Raw genomic sequence first — 27,086 nt, 5'->3', positions numbered from 1 at the left:
GGAGAAGAGGGTCAAGACATTTTTGATCATCTTCCCGACCTTCCAGATAGTGAGGCAATCAATCTTAATGAATATGAAACATGCATTAGTAAGTTAGATCTTCATTATTTACCTAAGGTTAGCACTATCTTGGAAAGGTAATACTTTGGCAAAAGACAACAGGCCGAGGGTGAATCTGTTGAAAACTACATTACAGAATTGAGATGTTTAGCATCAACATGTAAGTTTGGATCATCTTTGGAAGAGAGAATTTGTGACCAATTTATGCTGGGTTGCAATACTGATAAGGTACGTGACGAATTGTGGTTATTAGATGATCCTCAAATTGATCAAGTTATATCGCTTGGTAAGAGGATTAAACATTCTCTTAAATGTGTCGAAGTTGTGAAAAACAGTGATTCTAAGGTTGTTAGTGTGGTTGGAGGTAGTAAGTCTAAAGTTAACAGGTTTTCTAACAAAGAAACAACTTGTACTTCCAACAGAAAGAAATGTTATAGATGCGGCAAAGAGGGTCACCTTGCAAATAGTAAACTTTGTCCAGCTGTTAACAGCTCTTGTCTATTTTGCAAGAAGAAGGGACACTTTTCGACTGTTTGTAATCTAAAAAAATCTAAACAAACAGTAAGTGTTATTGATGACCATTCAGAAGCTATCAATGATGATTCTGACTTTGCGTGTGGCCAAATAGTACTACAAGTTTCAAATAGTAGTTTGGGTGGTCCTCTAGATTACATTACTGTAGAAGGAAAGAAAACAAAAGTACTTTTTGATTCTGGCGCTAAGATCTCAATAGTCTCCAGCGCATTTTATCAGAATGAGTTAAAGGGAAGGGTCAATTTGTTAAGACCTGATATCACGCCGTGTGGTTATGGTGGTGAGCCAATAGATTTGCATGGGTATTTTGTTGGGTTAATTGAATAAGACCAACGTTACACTAAAGGGAAAATCCATGTTTCCAAAAAAGGAGATAGTATTATAAGCTGGTGGCATCAGAAAGATCTGGGAGTAATGCTTGATCCTAATAGTTCTCCTCCCATTATAGTAAAACAACTACAGAATTCCAATGAGTGAGGTATAATGTCCACCACTGATCTTTCAGAAGAATTGCACAAAGAGTTTGGTAAAGTCTTCAGTGAGAAAATAGGGTGTATGAAAGGGGACTCGCATAAGATCAAATTGCTTCCGGGTGCTGTGCCTTTCTGCAGCAAGGTGAGGAATATCCTCTTTGCAGTGAGGGATGAATTACGCTCTGAACTTGGGAAATTGAAAGATCAAGGTGTGATTGAGGAAGTGGAGGGAACAGATTGGTTGTCTCCCATTGTCATAGCCAAAAACTCTAATGGTAATATTAGGCTTTGGGTAGATCTTCGGAGGCTTAACAAAAGTGTGATGGTGGACAAATATCCTCTTCCCAACATTTCTGAATTGTTAGCTATGGTGTTGGTGCCAAAGTTTTTTCCACCATCGATCTAACCTCAGCCTATCACCAAATAACATTGGATGAATCTTGCAGGAGTTTGACAGCATTTATTACTCCTTTTGGAACGTATAGATTAATCCGTCTACCTTTCGGTTTTATCTCTTCTGCATCTGTCTCCAGAGGGCCATGGAAAGAATATTGAGAGGTATCCGTGGCATCTGTGTTTACCAAGATGATATTTTAGTTTATGGCAAAGATAATCTTGAACACAATGAAATTCTCAGGAAGGTCTTAAGTAAAATTTCTGAATATGGTTTAACCATTAAGGCTGAAAAGTGCAAATTTACTGTTGAGACAATTGATTACTTAGGTCATACCATTACTGGAGGCGGATTGATACCAAAGAAGGATCTTGTTGACACCATTCGAGGTTTAACTTCTCCCACTTCCAAAGAGGAGCTAATGCGGTTTCTGGGAATGGCAGAATATTACAATAAATTTATTAAGGATTTTGCTAGCTCCTGTTTTAATATGAGACTGTTGTTGAGAAAGGGTAAGGAATTTACATGGAGTGAAGATTGTGAGAAGCAATTTATTGCATTAAAAAAACAGTTTATGCAATGCTCCTAAGCTAAAGAATTTTGATCCTGCTTTGCAATCTATATTGACGACTGATGCTAGTGGGAAAGGTTTGGGGGTGGTGCTACAACAGGGTGTATGTTGTCCTGAGAACACTTGCTTTTATTTCCAAAAGTTTAAAGGGAGCTGAAACTAAGTATTCAGTAATAGAAAGAGAGGCTTTTGCGGTATATTGGGCTATTAAGAAGTTAAAGAATTTCTTGTGGGGAAGACCTTTTGTGGTTAAAACAGACCATAAACCTTTATGCAAAGTTTTTAATTCTAAAGGTATAGAAGCTGTATCGAGCAGAATCACCAAATGGATTATAGCTTTGCAAGAGTATGATTATGTTGTAAAGTATGTCCCCGGATCTGACAACTACTCAGCCAATGTGTTATCTAGATTAGTGTCACCGTCACTTTCAGATCCGAACGAGTCTGAAGACTTGGGACAGTTTGAAAGAGTGTGTGAAGTAGATTATGAAACTATTTCTGAATAAAGGTGGCGTGAAGAAACTAAATCTGGCAGTGTTTTACAGGAGGTCGTGAAGTTGTTACAATCAGGATGGAGAAGTAAAGTACAAGGTAGTGCAGGATGTAGGGAGTTCTGGAGTGTGAAAGATCAATTGGCAGTAGATCGTGACTTGCTACTTAGAGGTACAAGGTTAATACCTCCTTCTAGTGTCAGAAATCAGTTGATTGATCATGCACATAGCAGTCATATGAGCATTTCCAAAACTAAAGAAAGATTATGATCATCTTACTGGTGGCCCGGCATGGATACTCAAGTCGAGAGGGTTGTTCAGGAGTGTGTGCAGTGTGCTGTAAGTGAAAACGCCATGAAACCTGGAGTACAGCCTATGGTAATAAGGAACAAACCTAAGGGACCATGGGAGATTATAGCTTTAGACAACTTGAGTCCTACACATGGTGAGAGTTCAGCCGATTATATCATTGTAGTCATGGACATGTATTCTAGATGGCCTGAGGTCTGTTTCACCAAGGGCTTAGAAACTGAGAAGGTGATGGGATTTCTCAAAGACTTAATAACTAAGGAAGGTATTCAACTTATTTCAAAAGAAATGGAAAACTTTCTTAGAGGGTGTGGTATCAAGCATAAGTTGTGTGCTTCATATCATCCTGAATGTAATGGTTTAGTTGAGAGGTTTAACCGTGTCATTAAAGAAACAATCACCATGGCTAAGGACAGCCAACTAAACTGGAAACAAGAAGTAATCAAAAAAGTAGCTTTATATAGACATACTCCACATTCCACTACTGGACAAACACCTTTTGCCTTATTTCGTGGTAGACGAGGCAATACTATTCTTGAGCCGAATTGGGTCAATTATTTTTTGAGTGGAAAAAGGAAAAATGCTATTGATGAAAGTTGGAAAAGTAGAGAACAAAAGAAAACTTTAATGAGCAAGCTTAATTATGATAGAAAGAATTCTGTGAAAAAGACTGTTGTGAGTATTGGTGACTGGTTCATGATTAGGAAACCTCTTCTTAAAGGTTATGGGAAGAAATTGTCATCTCCCATGGAAGTCTTGAAACTTTACACCAATGTGGTGAAAACTGAAGATGGCCGGATATGGAACTTGAATAGGGTTGTCAAGTTTTATGGTAACACTTTAGGCTTGGAAAACTCCAAAGGACGGCAAGATAGAATCTCCCATTCTACAAATGATGTAGTGCTTAGAAAATCTAAGAGAACCATCAAAATTCCTTCTCATCTAAAAGACTATGGGGGTCATTCTGACCCCGGAGGGCGGCGGGCGCTGCCCGCCAAAAGACCGCACCGCGGTCAAATGACCGCGGCGGTCATTCTGACTTTCCCGCTGGGCCGGCGGGCGACTGCCAAAAGGCCGCCCGCCGGCCCAGCGGGAAAGACCCAGCAACGATGAAACCGGCTCCGAATGGAGCCGGCGGAGTTGCTGGGGTGCGTCGGGTGCAGTGGCACCCGTCGCGATTTTCAGTGTCTGCAAAGCAGACACTGAAAATCATTATGGGGCCCTGTTAGGGGGCCCCTGCACTGCCCATGCCAGTGGCATGGGCAGTGCAGGGGCCCCCAGGGGCCCCACAACACCCGTTCCCGCCATCCTGTTCCTGGCGGTAGAAACCGCCAGAAACGGGATGGCGGGAAGGGGGTCGGAATCCCCATGGCGGCGCTGCAAGCAGCGCCGCCATGGCGGATTCCCTGGGCCAGGGTAAAACCGGCGGGAAACCGCCGGTTCCCCTTTTCTGACCGCGGCTTTACCGCCACGGTCAGAATGGCCCAGGAAGCACCGCCAGCCTGTTGGCGGTGCTTTCGCGGTCGTATGCGTTGACCTGATGATCCTTTTAGATGTTTCTGTATAACTAGTTATGAAATTTTGTAATCTATGCAAAATTAATTTGTTTTATTTTGTTTTTGTTAATTGGGATAGGAGAGAGATGTGTTATATTCATGTTGGAATTTAGAATCCAGAGTTGTGAAGGTTCCGAGTGAGTAAGCACGAGGACGAATGTTCGAGCTAGTGGAGGTTGGGATGTTTGTATCCCCGGATTTTGTATTTACTCTCTAATAAATTGAGGAACCGAACCTACGCTTCATGGATTTATCCATCTTTTTACAGGGTGACAGGGTGTGTTCTGGGTGTGAGGGTGTGTCTGGGTGTGAGGGTTGGTGTGTGTGAGATTCTGAATGGGTGTGGCAGCGGGTCTGTGAATGGCTGTGTGACTGAGTTGGTCTTTGAGTGGGTATGTGACTGGGCGCATGAGTGTAAGTGGGTCTGTAAGTGTGGGTCTGAGTGGGCGTGTGAGTGGCTGTGTCAGTTTCTCAGGGGAGTTGTGAGAGGATGCCCGACAGTCTGATTAGGTCTGTGAGAGAGTGCATGAGTGAGTTTATCCATAAGTGGGTCTGAGAGTGAGCGTGTGAGTGGGACTTTAAGTGGGTCTGTCAGTGTCTGTGTGGGTCTGTGAGTGGGTATTTCATTATGAGTAGGTCTGTGAGTGGGTGCCCCAAATGAGAGCAAGTGTGTGAATGTATAATTTCTTTTTTTTTTAATTTATCAGCAGGGTTCGCGACTCAACTGCGATTTGACTGGGGGGGTGCCACACTGAGCGCCGGGATGGTGTGGCACCTCCAAGATCAGGTTCAAAAAATGTTTTTATCTTTTTTAAAGTAATAAGAGGTCTCTCAAACACCCATTAATAGCCCCCATGGAGTCAGAGTACCACTACCCTGACCCCTTTTATTGTTTTCAGACCCTATTTTCATTCCCCAGGACCGCGCACCGGTTCACAAAACGGTGACCCCAACTTTCTATACAGATTGCGGCTAACTAATCGCCTAACCACAGTACTGCTTCTGTTTTCCACTTAGTAACTAGAAAACCACTGAACGTAGTTACACCAAATCATAAAAAAGGTCACTTTCTGGGACACGACCTAGGTTTCTGCCAAATTTGGTGTAAATCCGTCCCATGGTTCGACCGCTATTCCTGTTCAAAATCCCTTTGGAAAAATAAATGTGGAAAAAGGCATTTTGGGACACCCCCTTTTTCTTGGCCCCTGCTCAACAGATCACCCTGAAACTTCCCATACAGACGCTGAAGTGAGCATCATATTTTTGGAAAATTTCGTGAAGATTCATCAAAAGATGCCAGAGTGATTATCAAAACAAAAAAAAACAAAAAACAACAAAACACTTTTTCTACAGAAGCCAGGTCCCCGCTAGAACTACCTAGTGGCAAATGCTACTAGTGTGTGTGTGTGTGTGTGTGTGTGTATATATATATATAGATATATATATATACACACACACACATATACACACACACATCTAATTCTTCAAGAGCTATTGAACACACAAGCAGTGACATCAAACAATCAGTATCACTGACGTCTTAGCATAGCTTATCCTTATGTTCTGCTTGGATAACGTAAATTAGGTGAAAATGAAAGTGTTATAAGGACACGCTCTTTGGATTTGTATAGATTAAAAATTAGATAACCTCTAAAGACTTTTGAAATTATTTCTGTTAATATTTCTGAAGCCAGTAAGGTAATATTAACGAATAAATCTACAAAATGTTAAATTTCAACTTTCAAGGAGAGTAATCAGATTTAAGGTCCTTTTGCAGATTTATAAAATATGAAACTACGATCCCTAGTTATAGTTAGCTACACAACTATAACTTCTTCCTTGGCCACCATCCCTAATCCATAAACTACTCTAACTGGCATTACTCCAAAGCATTTCTGGTAGGTTTTGCAGGAACAGGTAAAATTATGATCCAAAGCCTAAAACAACATGTAAACGACAGAGGCATAGCAAGTAACTCTCACAGCAGGAAAAATCCAGATGAACTTGTCAGTCAGGGCCATGAGCAGTGACTAATCTCAGCCTTACCTCTTTCTTCTTCAAGATGGTCTTCTTCTGCAGAACTTTTACAGCATAAAAGTTACCATCGTTCTTACACTTGGCAAGAAGCACCTGCAGAAGGTAACCATTGAGAACATGAATGGTATTAAAAATTAATCCAATCCCAGTCAACAATCCTGTAATTCTTTGTGGTAAATAGTTAATTACCCCCTGCCCCTCACATTTTGAAGTGTCACTTCCAAAAGTGGCCAACAAACCAAAGGTGGACAATATGTCATTACTAGAGTGTGCGGTTATATCACAAAATGGGTGTCCCAATAGTAAACTGAAGGACCTGGGAAAACCGTAATACATAACTTAAGTGGTCCAAACAGAAGAGCCTATGTTTTGAAAAGCCAGAATAGTCAGCTCATAATAATTTTCATTAGACTCACCACCTTATTTTTAGGCTAGGTGTGAGTCAAATCATATCATTGCAGCAGGACGTATCTTGTATCTTAAATATATGTCAAAAATATTCACACAAAAAATAACAAATATCAAGATTTAATCGTTGTATTAGAATCCAACAATGCAAATGGAATATCAATACACTTTTCAACATAGGTGCCCTATGACAGAAAATACCAAAAAAGCAAACATGCTTGAAAAAAAGTGCTTGTGAATAAGGTGAAAAGATAGAGGAGAAAACCATAAATAAATCCTAATAACTATGTATATATGTGTATGTGTACTATATATATATGAAAAGGAGCCTGCTGGTAAACATTCTTATATCACACGAATATGACTCACATCTCCTAAGGGTAAAATGTCTTACATAGAATTGCCCTTTGGTGGTCTCCTTAACCAATCCAGGATCCATACAGTTGTTGACGTTTTGACCCAGCGAAAAAGAATAGAGACGATTCTAGCTTCAACTGCGGGACTTCCTCTGGACTCACAATAGAAGAACAAAAGGAGCAACCTATACTGAACAGTCCTACTGTGAGGGAAAGGTAGCACCTATTCATATGGGATATGCCAGCTGGCACCTCACTATGGATTACATTTCCGTCCTCACACAAACAAGAAGCAACCCGGCGTAATGTTAGGAAATTACATTCACCCTTGAGAGAGAAATTTAATACACTATCCCCGGTCACGGAGAAATCGATTATCGTGATGTGTTACGGGGAACGTTATTGACATTGAGTGTACTCATAATTTTACGTTTGAGAGATTTGAAAAGAAGCCCCCAGATGCTGTGCATTGTACTCCAGTTCCAGTAAGAGTGAAATTGCATAACACTCCATCCGCAGTCACGGAGAATTCTAATATGACGTGTTCTAGGAATTACTACTGACATTAATTGGATTACATAAAATATTAAGAAAACTTAAAATAATTTCCTAACATGACAGCAGGTTGCTTCTTTTTCAAGGGAGGGATGAGATTTAACCCATAGTGAAGTGACAGCTGGCCTGTCCCATATGAACAGGCTCTACCTTTCCCTCACCGTAGGACTATTCAGTCTGGGTTGCTCCTCTGCTCTTCTATTGTGAATCCTGAGGAAGACCCGCAGTTGAAGCTAGAATCAACCCCAGTCTTTTTTGCTGGGTCGAAATTTCAACAACTGTATTGTGCCTGGATTGGTTAGGGAGACCACCAAAGGGAAATTCTGATTAGGACATTTTACCCTTAGGGGATGTGATTCATATTCATGTGATACAAGAATGGTTACCAGCAGGCTCCTTTTTTATATATATTTTTTGTGGAGTTATTAGGATTTATTTACAGTTTTCTCCTCTATCTTTCTACTTTAATTACACGTACTTTTCTAAAACATGTTGTTTGCTTTTCTGATAATCTCTACGTTTCAAAGCGTATTGATATTCCATTTGCATTGTCGGATTCTAATACAATTAAATCTTCATACTTGTATGTTACTTTCTGAGAGAATATTTTTGACATATATTTAAGACAAGAGATACCTTGTGCCACACTGATATGATTTGACTGGCACCTAGTCTAAAAAAAGGGTGGTGGCTATGATGAAAATTATTATTAGTTGACTATACCGGCTTTTCAAAACAAATGCTCTTCCCAATGGACCACCTTAGTTATGTATTACTAGAGATTGGCCAGGTTCAGTACTAAATCTAAATTGCCTAATCAAGTTTACGTAATCCTAAATACACTTGACTGAGATTTCCTTAGGGATGATTATGACTAGAGAGGATGAGAGAGTTCAGAACCTCAATGCAACCTCATTTTGTTGAGTAGACATTCACACCACCAAAGTAAGTGATTCTTGTCTCTGAGAAACCCCAAGAGCCGCCCATTGGTAAATTCTATCTTAAATTGCAAATTTAAGGTTTGCTGGTATGTCATGTTCACATGACATACTAAATGCAGCAGATAGTTGGCAAGTAGAGTACAGTTTAAATGTGCATTCACACTCAAGTAGCACCTATCAGGCAACTATAGATGATTTTTCTTTTTTTAAGTGCTTCTCGTACTTATGAAAGTATGCAACATGTGACTAGTTGATGACATGGTTTTCTTTGTACTATATCGAAGTTCTTCAGTATTTATACTAAGCTCAGCAGTGAAGAACTTTCTAACTTGACATAAATTAGAACTTCAGTATGTAAAGCGACTAATTATATACTATAGGCATTTGAATTTGTAAATATGCCTGCATTTCTTCATGTCGCATCATTTCTTTGTTGTGTTAATCTACATCACATTCCCATTAATACAAACTTGCTTATTCCTCTAGTTGGTTACTTTCCAAGCATTTACTTTTCTCCCCCTTTGATATACCCTGAGTCACGTTTAAAATCAGTCCACACGAAAAAGTAACTTACTTTGCCGAAGCTTCCTTTTCCAATAACTTTTAGGAAGTCAAAATCCGTTGGTTTGGCACTGTAACATTAAAAAATCAGAAGTGAGAACAGCTCTTTCGAATCGGCCCATTTACATAAACTCAGAAGGTGAATCAGATAACCTCTAAGAGTGAAATGTCTTTGGAATCCCATAGAATACCTCTAGAAAGATCAGATTCCATTTGAACCTTGCAGCATAAGCATCTATGCAGAGTGGAGTTCACATGTCATCTCAAGAGAACGTATGCCCTTACTCACCTTCATAATATCGCCATACCTTTACACTGTCCTCGTTTACATTGCGCAACAAACACATTTCTTGTTTGGGGGAGAGGTAGGGACCTCCCTTCCATGTACATGTGTTATCAAGAAGTTCCAATGACATTTATGAACCACACAGCAGAACTCTTAAGAAAGATTTGGTGCATTTGAGCATTATCCATCTGGTAGTCATTATGTGCCCAAGACTGCAGATAGGTTGGTCAATCTTTTTAGAAATGTGTGTGTTGGCGATAGTGTGCCAACATTTTAAAATAGGTTTTATGCTACGAGGTGTAGTTTTAGAAGTCAGATTTTAAATGCAAAGTAAAATGTAAGGAAATAAAAAATTTGTTCTAAAACATGATTTTGTTTTGAAGAACACTGATACCATAGAGTGGTTTCAACAAGATACGGAACAAAAGAAAATAAGGTCCAATGTGGGACAGCATAACCTTTTGCCATCAAGGTTTTACAATGTGAGGTGCATGACAACAGGAAGTGCTAGAAGACACTCTGGCATTGACAACTAGAAATAAAGTAGCAAGTTTACACAGTAAAACTGTGAATTTGAGGGGAATCAATTATTTGGCTGCTCTTTTGTATCTGGCAACAGGGACCATCTTTCTAAAACTGCTAATTTCATGAATATAATCAATGTTTGAGAGATTTATTTAAATGAAATTCACAAACAAATTTAAAAAGGCTCAAAAAAGTACGCTTCTGGTACGGCAAGGACACAGGAAGAGCGCTTTGGTGATGGCTGCAGGGTCTGGTTGCAGGGCTTAGCAGCAGGTTGTGCCAATCCCCCCCCAGTGCACAGTCAAGGCATGTGCAGCATGGAATGGGCATATGGTATGTGATTGCAGTGATCAAAACAAAACAACAAAAAAATCACAACTAAACTTTAGTTATGGTGAAGCAAGGCGTAACCTTTAAACTTACCAATTAGTGTATGCAAAGCACACCACAGATCAGGTCTCCTGTCATGCTCAGTGCACCCTTTCATATATGTGTATACGTGCAATGAAGGGCCAGTTAGGATGGATATACACGCACATACATGTATACTTCTAAAGCAGTCATTTTTATTACTAATAACTATTGCTATTACCTACCTGGCAATGTAACGGTTGACAATATTGTTTTATGCAATATAGCGACCATGGCAACATTGTGGGGTCAATATAATGTTATTGGAATATGAGGAAGGGGATATAGTTGGGAGTACATGGTTTAATGCTTGTGACCCTCAGGCGTCTGTCGCACACAACAGATGAGGATAATGCATGCACAATTAGGCAATAAAGTCGTGGCCTGACAATATCGGCCTGTCTCCATACAGAATAAAAGCCTAAGGGGCACTCGCATAAGAACTTTCTGGGATTCTATGAAAGTATAAATGGAGCTTGAAAATGAAATAGAATCACAGTGGGTCAATGGCAAAGTGAGACTGCCCGTTCCAAAACTAGCTCTTATCGGAAAGCCTACTACAATGACCATAACAATGCATTATTACATCACTCAACATTTCACTCATTCTCTTCCCATCTGAAACCATTATTTTGTTTATATGTAGGTTAGTTGAGAGACAAACGTATTTGACTCTGTCTGGCAGCAATACCGCCTGCCCCACTTCCTGATGTAGGATCTTCCATTCTCGGGGGTCTCCTTGTACCAGAGTGAGTTAATAAACTAGCCACACCTCTCTGTAGGCTAGACTTTGGGCACGAGGGTTCACAAATTACCTTCCTTTCAAATACGGAGTTATGTAGTTCACTTTCTTTGTGCAGAGATAGGGAAAATATTTTGACAGCTCCATCCAGCGGGGAAACTAAATCTACTTCAGGTCAATACTTTTAAAACAACTCAGCCTTGGATCCTACTCATAAGCGGTTAATAATCAGAAAGGAAATGGTCACCAATTGGCCTGCAAGAATGTAAAGGAAAGCCCTTTTGTAACAGAAAATTAAACATAAGTGCTTAGATAAGATACATATTGCACAGGTGTATTGTGATCCAAAGAGTTATACCTTCCTTTACTCAGCAGCTTTCCTTTCTGGCATTACGGCAAAGGTTAAAAAATAAAATAAAATAAAAACAAGAAGAAAATAAAAAAATAAAAAAAGGCTAGAAAAATTCTCTGCACCATGGACCCAACGCACAGCTGGCAAGTATCCACGTGCCGCCTTCCACAATGGGATTTTGTCCAACTGGACTTTCACTCTGGGACACATGGTATTCTGTTTCAAGTATTTTTTTAGAGGATAAAAAAAAAAAAAAAAAAAAAAAAAAAAAAAGAACATGGGACATTGGAGACTGATTCTAGATCTTAGAAAATTGAGCAAGCTCCCGAATAAGCAAATTTTCGGATGGTTATGCTTCAAGAACCCCCCGGTGATTCAGGAAAGAGATGACCTGACTTCCCTGGACTTGCAGGAAGTGCATCTCCACATTCCTCTTCACCAAAAGCACAGGAGTGGTTTTAGTGGTGTGGAACCAGTACCAATTCAAAGCACTCCTATACAGCACCTCTGTTTTTTCTCTAACATATCTAGCAGTAGTGGCTGCGTTCCTAAGATGTTATGGTCACCAATTGTACCCATACTTTAAAGACTGGTTCATCAAGTCTCCAACAAAAAAATATTTTCTGGCTCTGCAAACAAAGATTCAATTCTTGGGAGCAATACTGAACACATGACTGGGAAAGGCATTCCGATCAACAGGAACAGTGAAGTGCTAACAATGGGAAACACCTGAACTACCAAGCAATCAGTTACAGTCAGTCAGTACAAACTAGGACTGAAGTAGTTGTGCACAGGCCTTATACCTTTGCTAGTTCCAAAAGTGATTTCAAGGCAGGACTCTCTTTCCATACCTCAAACACCCAAAAGTGCTCACAACCAATGCGTCCATGGAAAGCTGGGGTGCTCACAAGCAGGTTCTCTCAACCAGGGTCTTTGGATAGAAGCAGAAAAGAGGCTTCATATCAACTTCCTGGAGTGTTGAGCCACAAGACTGCGCTTACATGTATTCCTGACAAGGCCAGCAGGTCAATCAGTTCTCCTCAGGACTGACAATACAACTTCAATATTTTACATAGCCAAACCAGGGAGAACAGAATCCCAATCTCTTTCAGATGTGGCACAACTACTATGGGACTTGGCCATTTTTCACAGGGTCGACATCACCGTGGAACACCTATCAGGACATCACACCTATCAAGCAGAGGTGCACAGTCAACAGCTGTCAGAGTGCCCCCAGTGAAAAATCTATCAGGAATAAGTCAACTTTATCTTCTGAAAGTTGAGTCAATCCACACTGAATGCGTAGGACAGACCAATAGGACATACCAGAGCATAGACCCCTATGTTTGGGGAAGGAACCGCAAAATAGTCACCTCCATTGTGTACCCCCAGCTTCTATGAGTCCTAAGCAGCCCAGAGAGCAATGCCAAAGGAAAGGGGGTAATAGCGGGTAGATTCTGCTTTTCAATTTCACTCTAAATCAGCTATTTTTGTCTATGCATGACTTCTCAAATTTCTTTCCTTCTTTTCCCTAAACTGTACTAGGTTACTAAAGGCCAACAACTCGCCCGCCTCACACACACAGTGCAGTCAAAAATGCAAAAGAATACCCCAAACCCTAACCTAAGTGTGTAGAAACCGCTTAATCTGTTTAGCCGTTTAAATTGTTTTGGGATTGTGTGTAGCACTCGTATTGGGGTGGTAAAACAAGGTGTTAGTGCCAGGAAATCATTATTTAATTGCTTAACATTGGGGTCTTACAATTCAGGGTTGAACAGAAATGCAAATGTTGTCTTTATCCAAGAAGACTAGTAAGCAGAGAGGGCGATGCTCTTCAGCTTACAGATTCTCGCTAAGTGATTGGGTCAGAATCACCTGAGCAGACCTTTCACCCCCCCCCCTTCACATCGTGCCTTACGTTTTAAGGTTACGTGCTCTTAGAATAAGGTTATTAGTTTTTATACCTGCCTCCCCATTGGCTACAAGAGCTAGGGTTTCAATTGGGCAAGGCCTTAGGGTTTGGGTTCTAATTGGCTGATAAGGTTAGAGATCCCATTGACTCAAGGGCTTAGAATTAAAGTTATGAGTGGTTAGGGTTGGCATTCCCATTGGCCCACGGTCACCTGAATCTTAGGACTATTTAACCCTAGGTCTCTGGACATCCAGCCCCAGCCAGGTAAAGGGCAACAGGTTAAGGGTGTTGTCTGAAAGGGCCTGAAAAGGACTTAGGCCAGAAACTCTTCACCTCCATCCTAAGTATTTTAAGTAAGCAACCATTATATAAAACATGTTTATCAACTAATAATCCCAAAAACTCCCATCTATTCCACAACACATGCCTCATCATCACAAATGATAGTACAAATCATTACCCACAACCCAAATAACCTACAAATACAATGTCACTTGCAAGGGAAAGTGGTGCAAACTTATAATTGCAAGGTTCCATGATCGTACCTTTCCACCACAACTCCCACACAAATCACCAAACACAAAACATACAACACCATGACCCACCACAAAAAGTCCATACGCACATATATTGAAGCCTACATTTCTCTGAACATCCTCCTTTCCCCCTTCAACAGCCACAAGCGCAATTCACCCCCAAACCAGCATCATCAAAATACTCTCCCTACTTCTCCACCTCCACCCCTCCTTCAGGACATTAAGAAACAAAAAAAGTCTAACATGCCTACTCCTCAATGCAAAATCATGAACAAAAAAAATCACTCCAACATCTTTGACCTACTCTCTGAAACAACGCTGGACCTCACCTTCATTACCGAAGCATGGCTCAGCAGAAATTGTACACCCACATGAAACCATCCCTCCTGATTTTTACATCATTAACAAAAATCGAAGTGGCAAAATTAGAGAGGAACTAGCAGTCATCCATAAACATAAAACACTACAAATCACAATCATTAAAAATAGCACCATGGATGATTGAATCATTGCTAATAAGATGTCACCCCACTGAATAAATTACATATTCAATCCTCTTAACAAACAGACCACCACACAACGCCAACTTCAAAGATGTCCTAATTGATACAGTAACTAATACCCATCTGGACCACCAAAACCTACACTTTAGGAGACCTCAACATATGGTTTGACAAAAAGAATCCAACTACCACATCTATTGCAAACATCCTTGAAGCCTTCAACATTCCATTTCTGGCCCAACTAACTGTGCAGGACACACTCTAAATGCCATTTTCACAGCCTTAGGACAAGCCACAGTTACAGATAACTCCCCTGTTGTAGTGAAATGTGTGTTTTGACCACTGACTGAGGAATCCACAGGTAGCTAATGTATCCACCAGAAAAAGCGTTACCGAAGGTAAGTAACTTGCTCCTTAGGAACCTTGTGGTGAAATAATAAATATCTTCTTTGAACTAATAGGTGCATTTCAGAGATTTCTGTCAGCTCGGTCATTAGTGGAAAGCAAAACACCAGTAAGGTAACGCGGTCACAACATAATCACCTTCGAGATCCACATACCTATCAATAACACTTTGAAGACAACATAAATCAACAAATGCTCATACAATTAAAAAACCTAGACACCCAGCAATTCAACACTCACCATCAAAGACCCCCAATAAACGTGCAGCCAAAAGACAAACACACCTTCTACAACTGGATCTCCGCTGCACTGGACAAACCGAAACCAACAAAAACCACATACAGAGTTGGCCACAAAAAAAACACATGGGTTAACGACATCAAAAGAATGAAAACACAACATACAACACAAACTGAGAAAATTGGGATATGAAACATACAAAAGCATGCTACGTCACTATAGAAGAGTGTGCAAAAAGCCATAACAATAAGACACCACTACTCCATGTGCAAAACTTAAACAGAATGCTGCAGTCCAGACTGCCAAAGCACAAACCCTACAAACGCCTTCTGTGATAACAATTTCAATAAAGTAACCAAAAACATTCCAAAGATTGAAAATTACCTGAAGGAGAACGCACGCAGCAACATATCAATGCAACCACCACAGAAAGACACCAGTAACCATCCATGAATGAATGCCTTTAATACCCTGTCACAATAAGATGTCCTTAATATCAGTGCAGCAAGATCATCAGGACCACCATGAGACCCAGCACCACCAAGAATCTGTAAAGATATTCTTCGCTTAACCTAAGCAGGTAAGGAAGCCAGATGCCTCCTCAACAAGGTCCTGGGTCTAAGCTCATTCCCCCTGAGCCCAAATATTCCTACATCAGACCTTCAGTCAAAAAGAAACCCTCAACCCATCTAATCCAGCAAACTACAGTCCCATATCAAATGGAACTTCCTTAAGAGAAAGCTTTGAAGGAACACTGTTTGTTCCTCTGCCTTGTCTGAATCCAGACATTAAAGTCTGCCATCATATCTATCTGGGATGATCTAAAAGCCACAGTGCATAAAAAGAGTAGCCGACTTATTGCATCTGGATTTATTGGCTACATTTGGCATGGTCCACCACCATCTGCTACTCCAATATCGGAATCAGTGAAAACATTTTAAAATGTATTGCTTCTTATCTCATTGACATAAACTGTAGTATACCCATCCCCTTTCACATCACCCTGTCACATACAACACTTTGTCATCCCGCGGGGGTTCATCATATCTCCTGTTTTTCAACATCTCCATAACCCCCTTACCAAACCAGATTAAATCATACAACTTCACGAGTTACAACTATGCAGACCCAAATCATTTTTTAAATGGACAGCCTTGAAGACCTCTAAAATTAAAAACTTGATGAATGCTTTCATGCCATAAACACATCGATGAAATATAACTATCTAATGCTCAATATTGCAAAGACAGATTATAATATTCGGAAAATGGCAAAACTACCAGCCTACAACCATATGGTGGAAGAAACTTGAAGCCCCTCCAACAAAATCAAGAGAAGTTAGAAACCTAGGAGACACCATGGTTTCAGAACTATCCTTGATACCACATGCTAACAAAGAGGGTTTTCTACACACTGAAAATACTAAATCACATCTTCCTGCACCTTGCATATAAAAACACAAACTGCAAGCCATATTCACGCTTGTAATCACCAAGCTGGACTATGCCAAAAGCCTACACATTGGCGTGTCTGCATTCATTTGATATATGCAAAATACAGCTTATCCAAAATGCTGCCACAAGGCTTCTTCGCCACCTTTACCAAACAAAATGCATAACCCAATTCCTGCAATCGTGCCACTGGCTACTTATATCTAGAAGGACTGCTATACAAACGAGTTAATTTCAAGCATTGCAAACCAAACAGAACAGTGTGCTCCAGGTTTGCACCACTTATCATACCTACCTTACCATAAAAATCCATGGAAGGCACGGCTATCTCAGTACAAGTCACCGAGCTCTGGAACTCCATACCAGCCAGCATTACAAGCAACCAGGGCCACATGCACTTCCAATGACAGTTGAAAACGTGCCTATTACCTTGATAACTGCACCACCGGCAGTCCGGCAAAACAGCCCAGAAAACAGTCACCCTCAAGCCTCACTTTACAACCCACGAATTGCAAACAACTCATCCAGCAAACTGCTTTCATTATGCGGCTATGGTTTGCCATTGCACTATATAGTTATGTATTTCCAAATAGAACTATTATGGCCCACAATAATTCTAAAACAATTATATTTGCAGTCAGAAACAAATTGCAACTTATACCTAGTAAATTCACTTAATACAAATCTGCTATGAGGGTTGTCCATCACCATCACTGTACAGTCACAAAACCAAACCTCACCCAATGGACCTGCATGGAATAACTGTAGAGATATGTCACTCATTACTAGAAAATTTCAGGGCTTAAATATAGTTCTCTAACTGCAGGTCTCAAATATCTATACAATCAGACCACGTATTTGCATTTCACATGGACATTGTGATATGGGATGATTATAAAAAGGCCCATTCTAACAGATCTCTCCACTTCTCTCTCCTTCCAGCCATGTCAGCTCAGGACCATAACTATACCCAAAATCTCGTCCCGGACAACCCAGTGCAGTAACCAGCTAGGCAGGCTATCTCATATGAGAAATATCACAAAGGGACCAGCAGAGCTGATCAAAGCTAACAGAGAGATGCACAGTTTTATAGTTTTCAGTCTCTCATGCTTCATCACCCAACACACTGCTATGCACTCTGTCCCATAGCACGACAACTGCACCTCAGTGGTCATCACATACGACATGGAAACACTTCCTAAATAGGATTAAAACAAAAATATCCTCCTTCCAAACACACATCCTCCATGGTGTAGCATGCTACTCATGTAATGAAGAGCTTCAGCACATGTAGCGGTAAGTAAGCGCTGTATAAATGCTGCAGCACAATACAATCCAGGCATATATCCCCAGCACAGTAAGTATGAATGAGTAAAACGAAGCACTGGCTGGCAGTGCCTTATCATGGGACTATTTGGCAGATAGAGCCGTGACCTACCAAACAGGCCCTACAGTCCTTATCTACAACAACTTTCCAAGTGGCCAGATTCACAATTAACCACTCACATTCCAGCAGATCCATTTACGAATGACAAATGAATTGGACACTAACCTGCAGTGATACAAATTGTGATATATCAAAGCATCGGTGCCTGGTGAACAGGAAAAAGATACCAATTTCTGTGTTTTAACACACATATATGTGTAATTATAAACAAAGCATTGAGAAGTGGTGAAGCCGATTATGAAAGATGGGGCAATATATTACTGTGGTACTGCACCTTTACAAAGTTATCATATAGAGAGAGAAAATAATGGTCCTGATCGATGGTCAGGTACTGAAGCTGGGATCAAACCCTGCTCCCCGGGTGGAAAATCCACATCCTAGCTCCTCAACTACATCTCCTCTTAGAAATAGAAAAGCAGAATTGTTTTGCGGTATATCAAGTTTTAGATCCAGCACACACTGCCTGCGAAGACTCCAAATCTGTTTATTTTGTATGCACTGCATGTTTGGTCAGCTTTGGTTACAAAGATGTACACATAAACACGTACAGGACAGTAGTACAGTGTGTACTAAGGTAACGCTCGCACAATCAACTCAGTCAGGGGCTGCACAAATCTCCCACACAATTGAGTGTCTCGGTAAATCGTTTTCTGACAAGATCTTTAATTTAATTAAATTCTAACTTTTTTTCCAACTAATACAAGGTGCACCTAGAATAGTTCGTGACGTTAGAGGTACAGGTTGATTCAGCTTTACCTGCCCCATGCTACAAGAGGCCCAGGGTGCAAAGAAGAACTTAGACCGGGAAAGGTCAATGATTATGAAAGTAAGCGAGAGGAGCCAGACAAGGGATTAAGTGTGTGTGGGTAGGATCTGTGTGGGTTGTGCATTTAAACAGATGACACCATTAGGCGCCGAGTTCCTCTTTTGATCACTCTTACACTTGGTCACTTGAGCTTTGCGTGTAACCTAGTAATGAACCTGCTCCTCTAAGACATCATCGTAACAACAAGTGGCTGATCTATTGAAGATTTTAAACATCCTGATGAACACAAGTCACATGGATTTGATTGTTTATAAGTGAGTGTTTATTCTAAGGTGTTTTCAATAAAACGTTATAAAGGTTGTTGGTAAAAGCCTTATAAGTAGGAGTTTTGAACTGCATTTTAACCTTGTTTATATGGTTTAACTAAATCAACAATAAACAACTAAAGCTATAACAAGTAGGATACAACCATGACAAAACATCAACTATGGACATGTGAAATAACCCTGAACACTCAAATTTGTTTCTTTCAGTCAATACATATTGTTTAACATTTAAAGAAGCAATTATTAACCAGGTAAACAAAGGAAACACGTGTTGGGTGAAAACTGCCTTCTGAAGTGTAGACACGTTTTTGGACAAGTGTTGACAATTGACATTTTGGATATGCTAAGTGTTTTACTTGACCTCAATGACATTTACAAAAGAAATTCACCCATACCAATATTATTTTGTAAAGTTCCAGACATATCCTAAAATTGTGGCAAAGGCTGGGGTTAACATTTGTGTTTCCTTGGTTGGGGGGTTGAAAGGAACTAGAGGGAGAGCTAGGGCGATACTTGGGGGGCAATGTGATCTACGAGTTATAATATATGCTTCTGAACCTGATAACCAAGGCATAAATGCTGGTTTCCCCAACATTATGTAACTGAGAGTCTGGACAATTCACTGTTCCATACCTCACTCAGTGACTGGGTTCTATTCCTATGAAGCTATTGAGTGTGCAGTTTATAGTCGCCCAATGTTCAATATTCAGCCAATGCAATCCTCAAGACTCCACTTAGTGTGCGGATTTGTGTATCCCCTCACAATAACCTGTACGCCTTCAAATCTGCAAACACGGTACTGGCATAGGAAAGATTCCTGCAGCTGGAGCCACACAGTGAAATGCACTACACTAGTGTGAAAGGAGGATATCTGGACAACTAGACGTCTTTCTGATCTAGTCACAATCCTTCAAAATAGATCTTCAAAAAGCACTGGCAGGGAATTGATTGACAAAAAAGCTGCAAAACAGGCTAAGGGCCCACTGTCACTGTTCCTCAAAAGAAAGTCAAATGGTTTGCCCTACAAAAGAAGCCAACACTTTTTTACAGTCGACCCTGCAATAGCGTGAGCTAGTGCACACGTTTCGGAGCACGACACAGCCCGCCTGCTGTTTACCATTTGTTGGCTTGCATGGCACTCCTATTTTCAGCCTTGTAATTAGTTACTTCAACCATATCATCATTTCCTTTCTTCTCTGTGGAGCAGGAGCCAGGCACTGATTGAACAGTGCCTGTCCGCTGCTCCCAACTTGATTGAGGCACTATATTGTTCTTTTTAAACTTCTAGTACCCTGCAAACAGAAGGCACATGACTGGCAAAAGTACCCAGTAGGACAAACAAAATTTTAAAGTTTTATTTTCTAGGGTTAACTATTTTCTTTCCTAAGTCTTCTTTTCTCATTAGCACTCATGTTTTGTTTTGTATTTGCTCCTGGGCCCTTTTCTCAAACGATGATGATTATCTTGTTCTAAATAAGGCAAAGTGACATTGTTTCTTTCTTAAACCTAATTTCGAAAATGATGATTTAACACAATTGTGTTATACATCCTAATCCACCCCAGCTCACCCCACACCAACCCACCCCACTCAAATCCAAACCACTCCAATCCTTCCAACCCGCCCCACTCCAACTGTCCCACTTTCCAATCCACCTCACCCTATTCTAATCCACCCTACTAAATCCCAAATCACCCCAATCGACCCCACTTCAATCAAATCCATCCCACTGCAACCCACCCTAATCCACCCCAACTTCCGACACCCCAATCCGCATAAATCCAATCCAACCTTCAACATCCCAATCCATCCCACTCCAATCCAAAACAATCTGTCCCACACCAATGCAAAACAACCTGCCTCACTCCAATCCACTGCACCCCACTCCAATCCAATGCACTCCACCCCTCACCAACCCACTTCAATCCAATCTACACCACTCCAATCAAATAACGTTACTCCAATTCACTCCACTCTGCCGCAATCCATTCCACATCGATCCAAGACACCCCACTACAATCCAATCCACCCAAACTCCAGTACAACCCACCCCAATCTAACACATTCCACTCCAGCTCACCCAATTCCAGATCAATCCTTTCTAATCCAACCCAGCCCCCTTCAATCCAATGCACCGCAACCCAATTTATCCCACGCCAATTTAATTCACCTTAAAACCACCCTCCTCCAGTCCAACTTAATCAAATCCAATCCACCCAACTCCAATGCAATCCAGTCCCCCAAACTCCAACCCAGTCCACCTGACTTCCATCCAATCCAGTCCACCCAACTTCAATCCAATCCAGTCCACCCAACGTCAATCCAGTCCTCCCAACTCCAATCCAATCCAGCCCACCCAACTCCAATCCAATCTACCCCACTCCAATCTAGTCCAATCCAACCCAAACCACCCCACCCCAATTGACCCCACTCCAATCTGCTCCAATCCAATCTGCCCCAATCCAGTCCAACCCACCCCAATTCAGCTCACTCCACCACAATTCAGCCCACTCGAATCCACCCCACCCCAACCCATTCAAATCCACAGCAATCCAATCCAACCCAATCCGTTCAAATCCACCACAATCCAATCCATCCCAATCTGTTCAAATCGACCGTATTCCAATCCACCCCACCCCAACCCGTTCAAATCCACAGCAATCCACCCCACCCCAACCCATTCAAATCCACAGCAATCCAATCCATCCCAATCTGTTCAAATCCACAGCAATCCAATCCATCCCAATCTGTTCAAATCCACGGTACTCAAATCCACCCCACCCCAATCTGTTCAAATCCACCACACTCCAATCCACTCCACCACACTCCCATCCACACCACCACACTCCCATCCCATCCACTCCACCCCACTCTCATCCAATCCAACCCAATCCAACTCAATCCACCCCCATCCCATCTAATCCAACCCAATCCACCCCACTCCCATCCCATCTAATCCAACCCAATCCACCCCACTCCCATCCAACCCACCCCTCTCCCATCCCATCTAATTCAACACAATCCACCCCACTCCCATCCCATCTATTCCAACCCAATCCACCCCACTCCCATCCAATCCAACCCAATCTGCCCCACTCCCATCCAATCCAACCCAATCCGCCCCACTCCCATCCAATCCAACCCAATCCGCCCCACTCCCATCCAATCCAACCCAATCCAATCCGCCCCACTCCCATCCAATTCTACCCAATCTGCCCCACTCCCATCCAATCCAACCCAATCCGCCCCACTCGACCCCAATCCAAACCACCTCACTCCACCCCAAATCCACTTTCAATCAATCACAATATTTGTAGAGCACACTACGTACCCGTTAGGGTTTCAAGGCGCTGAGGGAGGGGGTTGGGGAGGTGCTGCTACTGGTCGAAGAGCCAGGTCTTAAGTAGTCTCCTGAAGGCGAGTAGGTCCTGGGTCTGTCGCAAGACGGTCGGGAGGGTTTTCCAGGTCTTGGCGGCGAGGTAGGAGAAGGATCTGCCACCAGAGGTCTTACGTTGAAAGCGGGGAACGATAGCGAGGGCGAGGTTGGCGGAGCGGAGTTGGCGGGTGGGGGCGTAGAAGTTGAGTCTGTTGTCCAGGTAGGCTGGTCCGGCGTTGTGGAGTGCCTTGTGAGCGTGGGTGAGGAGCTTGAAGGTGATCCACTTGTCAACGGGGAGCCAGTGGAGGTCTCTCAGGTGGTGGGAGATGTGGCAGCGGCGGGGTACGTTGAGCCGGGCGGAGGCATTTTGGATGCGTTGGAGGCGTTGTATGTCTTTTGCTGGGATGCCTGTGTAGAGTGTGTTGCCGTAGTCTAGCCTACTGCTGACGAGGGCCTGGGTCACCGTTCTTCTGGTTTCTGTCGGGATCCATTTGTAGATTCTACGGAGCATGCAGAGGGTGTTGTAGCAGGAGGAGGAAACTGCGTTGACCTGCTTGGACATGGAGAGGGAGGAGTCGAGCATGAAACCCAGGTTGCGTGGGGGCGTAGAAGTTGAGTCTGTTGTTCAGGTAGGCTGGTCCGGCGTTGTGGAGTGCCTTGTGAGCGTGGGTGAGGAGCTTGAAGGTGATCCACTTGTCCACGGGGAGCCAGTGGAGGTCTCTCAGGTGGTGGGAGATGTGGCAGCGGCGGGGTACGTTGAGCCAGGCGGAGGCGTTTTGGATGCGTTGGAGGCGTCGTATGTCTTTTGCTGGGATGCCTGTGTAGAGTGTGTTGCTGTAGTCTAGCCTACTGCTGACGAGGGCCTGGGTCACCGTTCTTCTGGTTTCTGTCGGGATCCATTTGTAGATTCTACGGAGCATGCAGAGGGTGTTGTAGCAGGAGGAGGAAACGGCGTTGACCTGCTTGGACATGGAGAGGGAGGAGTCGAGGATGAAACCCAGGTTGCGTGCGTGGTCGGTAGGTGTTGGCGGGGCACCCAGTGAGGTGGGCCACCAGGAGTCGTCCCAGGCGGAGGGGGTGCGTCCGAGGATGAGGACCTCCATCTTGTCAGAGTTCAACTTCAGGCGGCTGCTTCTCATCCACTCGGCGATGGACTTCATTCCCTCGTGGAGGTTGGCTTTGGCGGTGCGCGGGTCTTTGGTGAGGGAGAGGATGAGCTGGGTGTCGTCGGCGTAAGAGAGAATGTTGAGGTTGTGCTGACAGGCCAGTTGTGCGAGGGGGGCCATGTAGATGTTGAACAGTGTCTGGCTCAGCGAGGAGCCTTGGGGGACGCCGCACATGATGTTGGTGGCTTCGGAGCGGAAGGGTGGGAGGCGGACTCTCTGGGTTCTGTCTGAGAGGAATGAGGAGATCCAGTTGAGGGCTTTTTCTTGTATTCCGGCTTCGTGGAGGCGCGTTTTCAGGGTGCGATGGCAGACCGTGTCGAAGGCAGCGGATAGGTCCAGGAGGATGAGGGCAGATGTTTCGCTGTTGTCCATTTGCTGTCTGATGTAGTCTGTGGCGGCGAGAAGGGCAGTCTCGGCGCTGTGGTTGCGTCTGAAACCGGACTGGGAGGGGTCCAGGATGGAGTTGTCCTCGGGGTGGTGGGTAAGCTGAGCGTTTACGCTCTTCTCAGTGACCTTTGCCGGGAAGGGGAGCAGGGAGATCGGTCGGAAGTTTTTGAGGTCGTTGGGGTCTGCTTTGGGCTTCTTAAGGAGGGCGTGGATTTCGGCGTGCTTCCAGCTTTCCGGGAATGTCGCGGTTTCGAAGGATAAGTTTATGACCTTTTGAAGTTGGGGGGCGATGGTAGAGTCGGCTTTGTTGTAAACGTGGTGGGGGCATGGGTCTGATGGAGATCCTGATTGGATGGAATACATGATCTTGCGTGTTTCTGTGTCGTCTACGTAGGTCCAGGCAGTTGGTGCAGGTGGAGTTTTTGGGGGTGGGGTCCGATGTGGGCGTGGTGTTGAGGCTGTCGTGGATGTCGGCGATCATCTGATAGAAAAAGGTGGACAAGGCATAGCAGAGTTCTTGGGATGGTGGGATGTCGATGTTGGCGCTGGGGTTGGAGAGCTCTTTCACGATGCAGAAGAGCTCTTTGCTGTTGTGTGCATTGTTGTTCAGGCGTTCTGTGAAGTGGGATCGTTTGGCAAGTCTGATTAGCTGATGGTGCTTGCAGGTGGCATCCTTGTGGGCTGTAAGGCCGTCGGTGTGTGTTCGAGGAGCCATTTCTTCTTTAGTTTCTGGCAGACGCATTTGGAGGTGAGGAGTTTGTCAGTGACCCATGCGGCTTTTTTTCTTTCTTGGTTGTCGGTGGATCTCTTGAGTGGTGCGAGGGTGTTGGCGCAGTCATTGATCCACCGTCGTAGGTTGAGTGCGGCGGTGTCTGGGTCGGTGGAGTCAGTGGGTGGGTTCTGGGCGAAGGTGCTGGTCAGCTGGTCTTCGGTGATTTTGCTCCAGCAGCGGCGGCGTGGTTGTTGGGTGCGGTGGTGCTCGATTTGCTTATTGAATGTGAAGTGGATGCAGTGGTGGTCGGTCCAGTGAAGTTCGGTGGTGTGGTTGAGGGTGACGTGGGTGCTTGCAGAGAAGATCGGGTCAAGCGTGTGGCCGGCGATGTGGGTGGGTGTGTTGACGAGTTATCTGAGGCAGAGGTTGGAGAGGTTGTCGATCAGAGATGCGGTGTTGGCGTCGTCGTTGTTCTCCAAGTGGAAATTAAGGTCTCCAAGGAGGATGTAGTCCATAGAAGGGAGCGCGTGGGTGCTGGTGAGGTCGGCGATGGAGTCGCTGAAGGGTGCTCATGGTCCAAATCCACCCCACCCCAATCTGTTCAAATCCACCGCACTCCAATTCACTCCACCAGACTCCCATCCACTCCACCACACTCCAATCCCATCCACCCCACTCCCATCCCATCTAACCCACCCCTCTCCCATCCCATCTAATTCAACCCAATCCACCCCACTCCCATCCAATCCACCCCACTCCCATCCAATCCAACCCAATCTGCCCCACTCCCATCCAATCCAACCCAATCCACCCCACTCCCATCCAATCCAACCCAATCCGCCCCACTCCCATCCAATTCTACCCAATCTGCCCCACTCCCATCCAATCCAAACCAATCCGCCCCACTCAACCCCAATCCAAACCACCTCACTCCACCCCAAATCCACTTTATTCCACTCCACCTCAATCCACCCCATCCCGTCCATCCCACACTCATCCAATCCAACCCACACCACTCCCATCTAATCCAATCCGCCCCACTCCCATCCAATCCGTCCAACCCCAATCCACTTCACCCCACTCCAATCCCGTCCACCCCAATCCCATCCACCCTACTCCAATCCCTCCCAGCCCACCATTCCAATCCCATCCCACCCACCCCACTCCACTCCCATCCCATCCACCACACTCCTACACAATCCACAACACCATAAACCAATCCAACACACCACAATCCAATCCACCACACCCCACACTTACACAATTCACCGTACTCCACTGCACCATAATCCAATCCACCCCACCCCTCTAATGCAGCCCACCCCGCTCCAATCCAGCCCACCCTGCTCCAATCAAATCTAGTCCACCCCATCACAATCCACCCTTCACTCCAGTCCAATCCACCAAAATCCATCCCACCGAACTCAATCTAATCCACCCCACCCATTCCAATAATCCCCATCCAATAAATCTACCCCACTGCAATCCAACCCACTGTACTCCAAGCTACCCCACCTTACTCCAAGCCACCCCACACTCACTCCAAGCCAATCTACTGCGATCCACCCAACTCTACTCCAATCCACCCCAGTTCAGTCCAGCCCCTCCAATCCAATCTTATCCAATTCACACAACTCCATTTCAACCCACCCCAATCCAATCTGATCCACTCCCATACTATCCACCCTGCTCCAGTCAATCCATCCCACTCCAGTCCACTCTACCCCAATCCAATCTACCCAAATCCAATAACCCCCTCCCCAATCCAATCCACCCCAATCGAATCGAATCTACTTCAATCTACCCCAATCCAATAATACCCTCCCCAGTCCAATCCACCCCTCTCCAATCAAATCTACTCGGATCCACCCGACTTTACTCCAGTTCAGTCCAATCCAGTTTATCCACCCCAACCAAACCCACTCTCATACAGTCCACCCCACTCCAGTGAGTGCACTTCACCCCAATTCACCCCACTCAAATCCAATCCACCATATCCAGCCCACCCCACTCCTCGCCTCTCAATCCACACTACTCTACCCTACTCCAAACCAACCAACTCTACTCCAACCCAATCCACCCCACTACCTCAATCTTCTCCAACCCACTCCACCCTATTCCACTCCACAACACTGCACTCTACAACACTCTGCCACTGAACTCAACTTCCCTCTAGTCAACTCTACAACACTCTGCTCCCTCCACTCCATTCTACTCCAACAAATCCACTCTCAACCCCTCTCTCCACGCCCCCAGCTTTCGAGAAAGTGGAATCTGTCCTACCATTGAATGAGGCCAT

The 27,086-nt window shown here is 43.7% G+C and overlaps 1 protein-coding gene across 4 annotated transcripts in view; it reads right to left on the bottom strand.

Moving 5' to 3' along the window:
- The window catches only part of SGK2 (serum/glucocorticoid regulated kinase 2), a 402,530-nt gene that overhangs the window by 114,233 nt on the left and 261,211 nt on the right, over window positions 1-27,086 (bottom strand). For all 4 annotated transcript variants that reach the window (XM_069243755.1, XM_069243753.1, XM_069243752.1 and 1 more), the window contains 2 exons: window positions 9,260-9,317; window positions 6,435-6,518 (listed from right to left, as the gene is read on the bottom strand). In XM_069243755.1, coding sequence (XP_069099856.1) covers window positions 6,435-6,518; window positions 9,260-9,317 — 142 coding nt within the window. The remainder of the gene's footprint in view (window positions 1-6,434; window positions 6,519-9,259; window positions 9,318-27,086) is intronic.

This window comes from Pleurodeles waltl, chromosome 7 (assembly GCF_031143425.1).
Source record: "Pleurodeles waltl isolate 20211129_DDA chromosome 7, aPleWal1.hap1.20221129, whole genome shotgun sequence".
Taxonomy (NCBI): Eukaryota; Metazoa; Chordata; class Amphibia; order Caudata; family Salamandridae; genus Pleurodeles; species Pleurodeles waltl.
The sequence above is the reverse complement of the archived record's forward strand: the minus strand, read 5'-3'. Positions and strand labels throughout refer to the sequence as shown.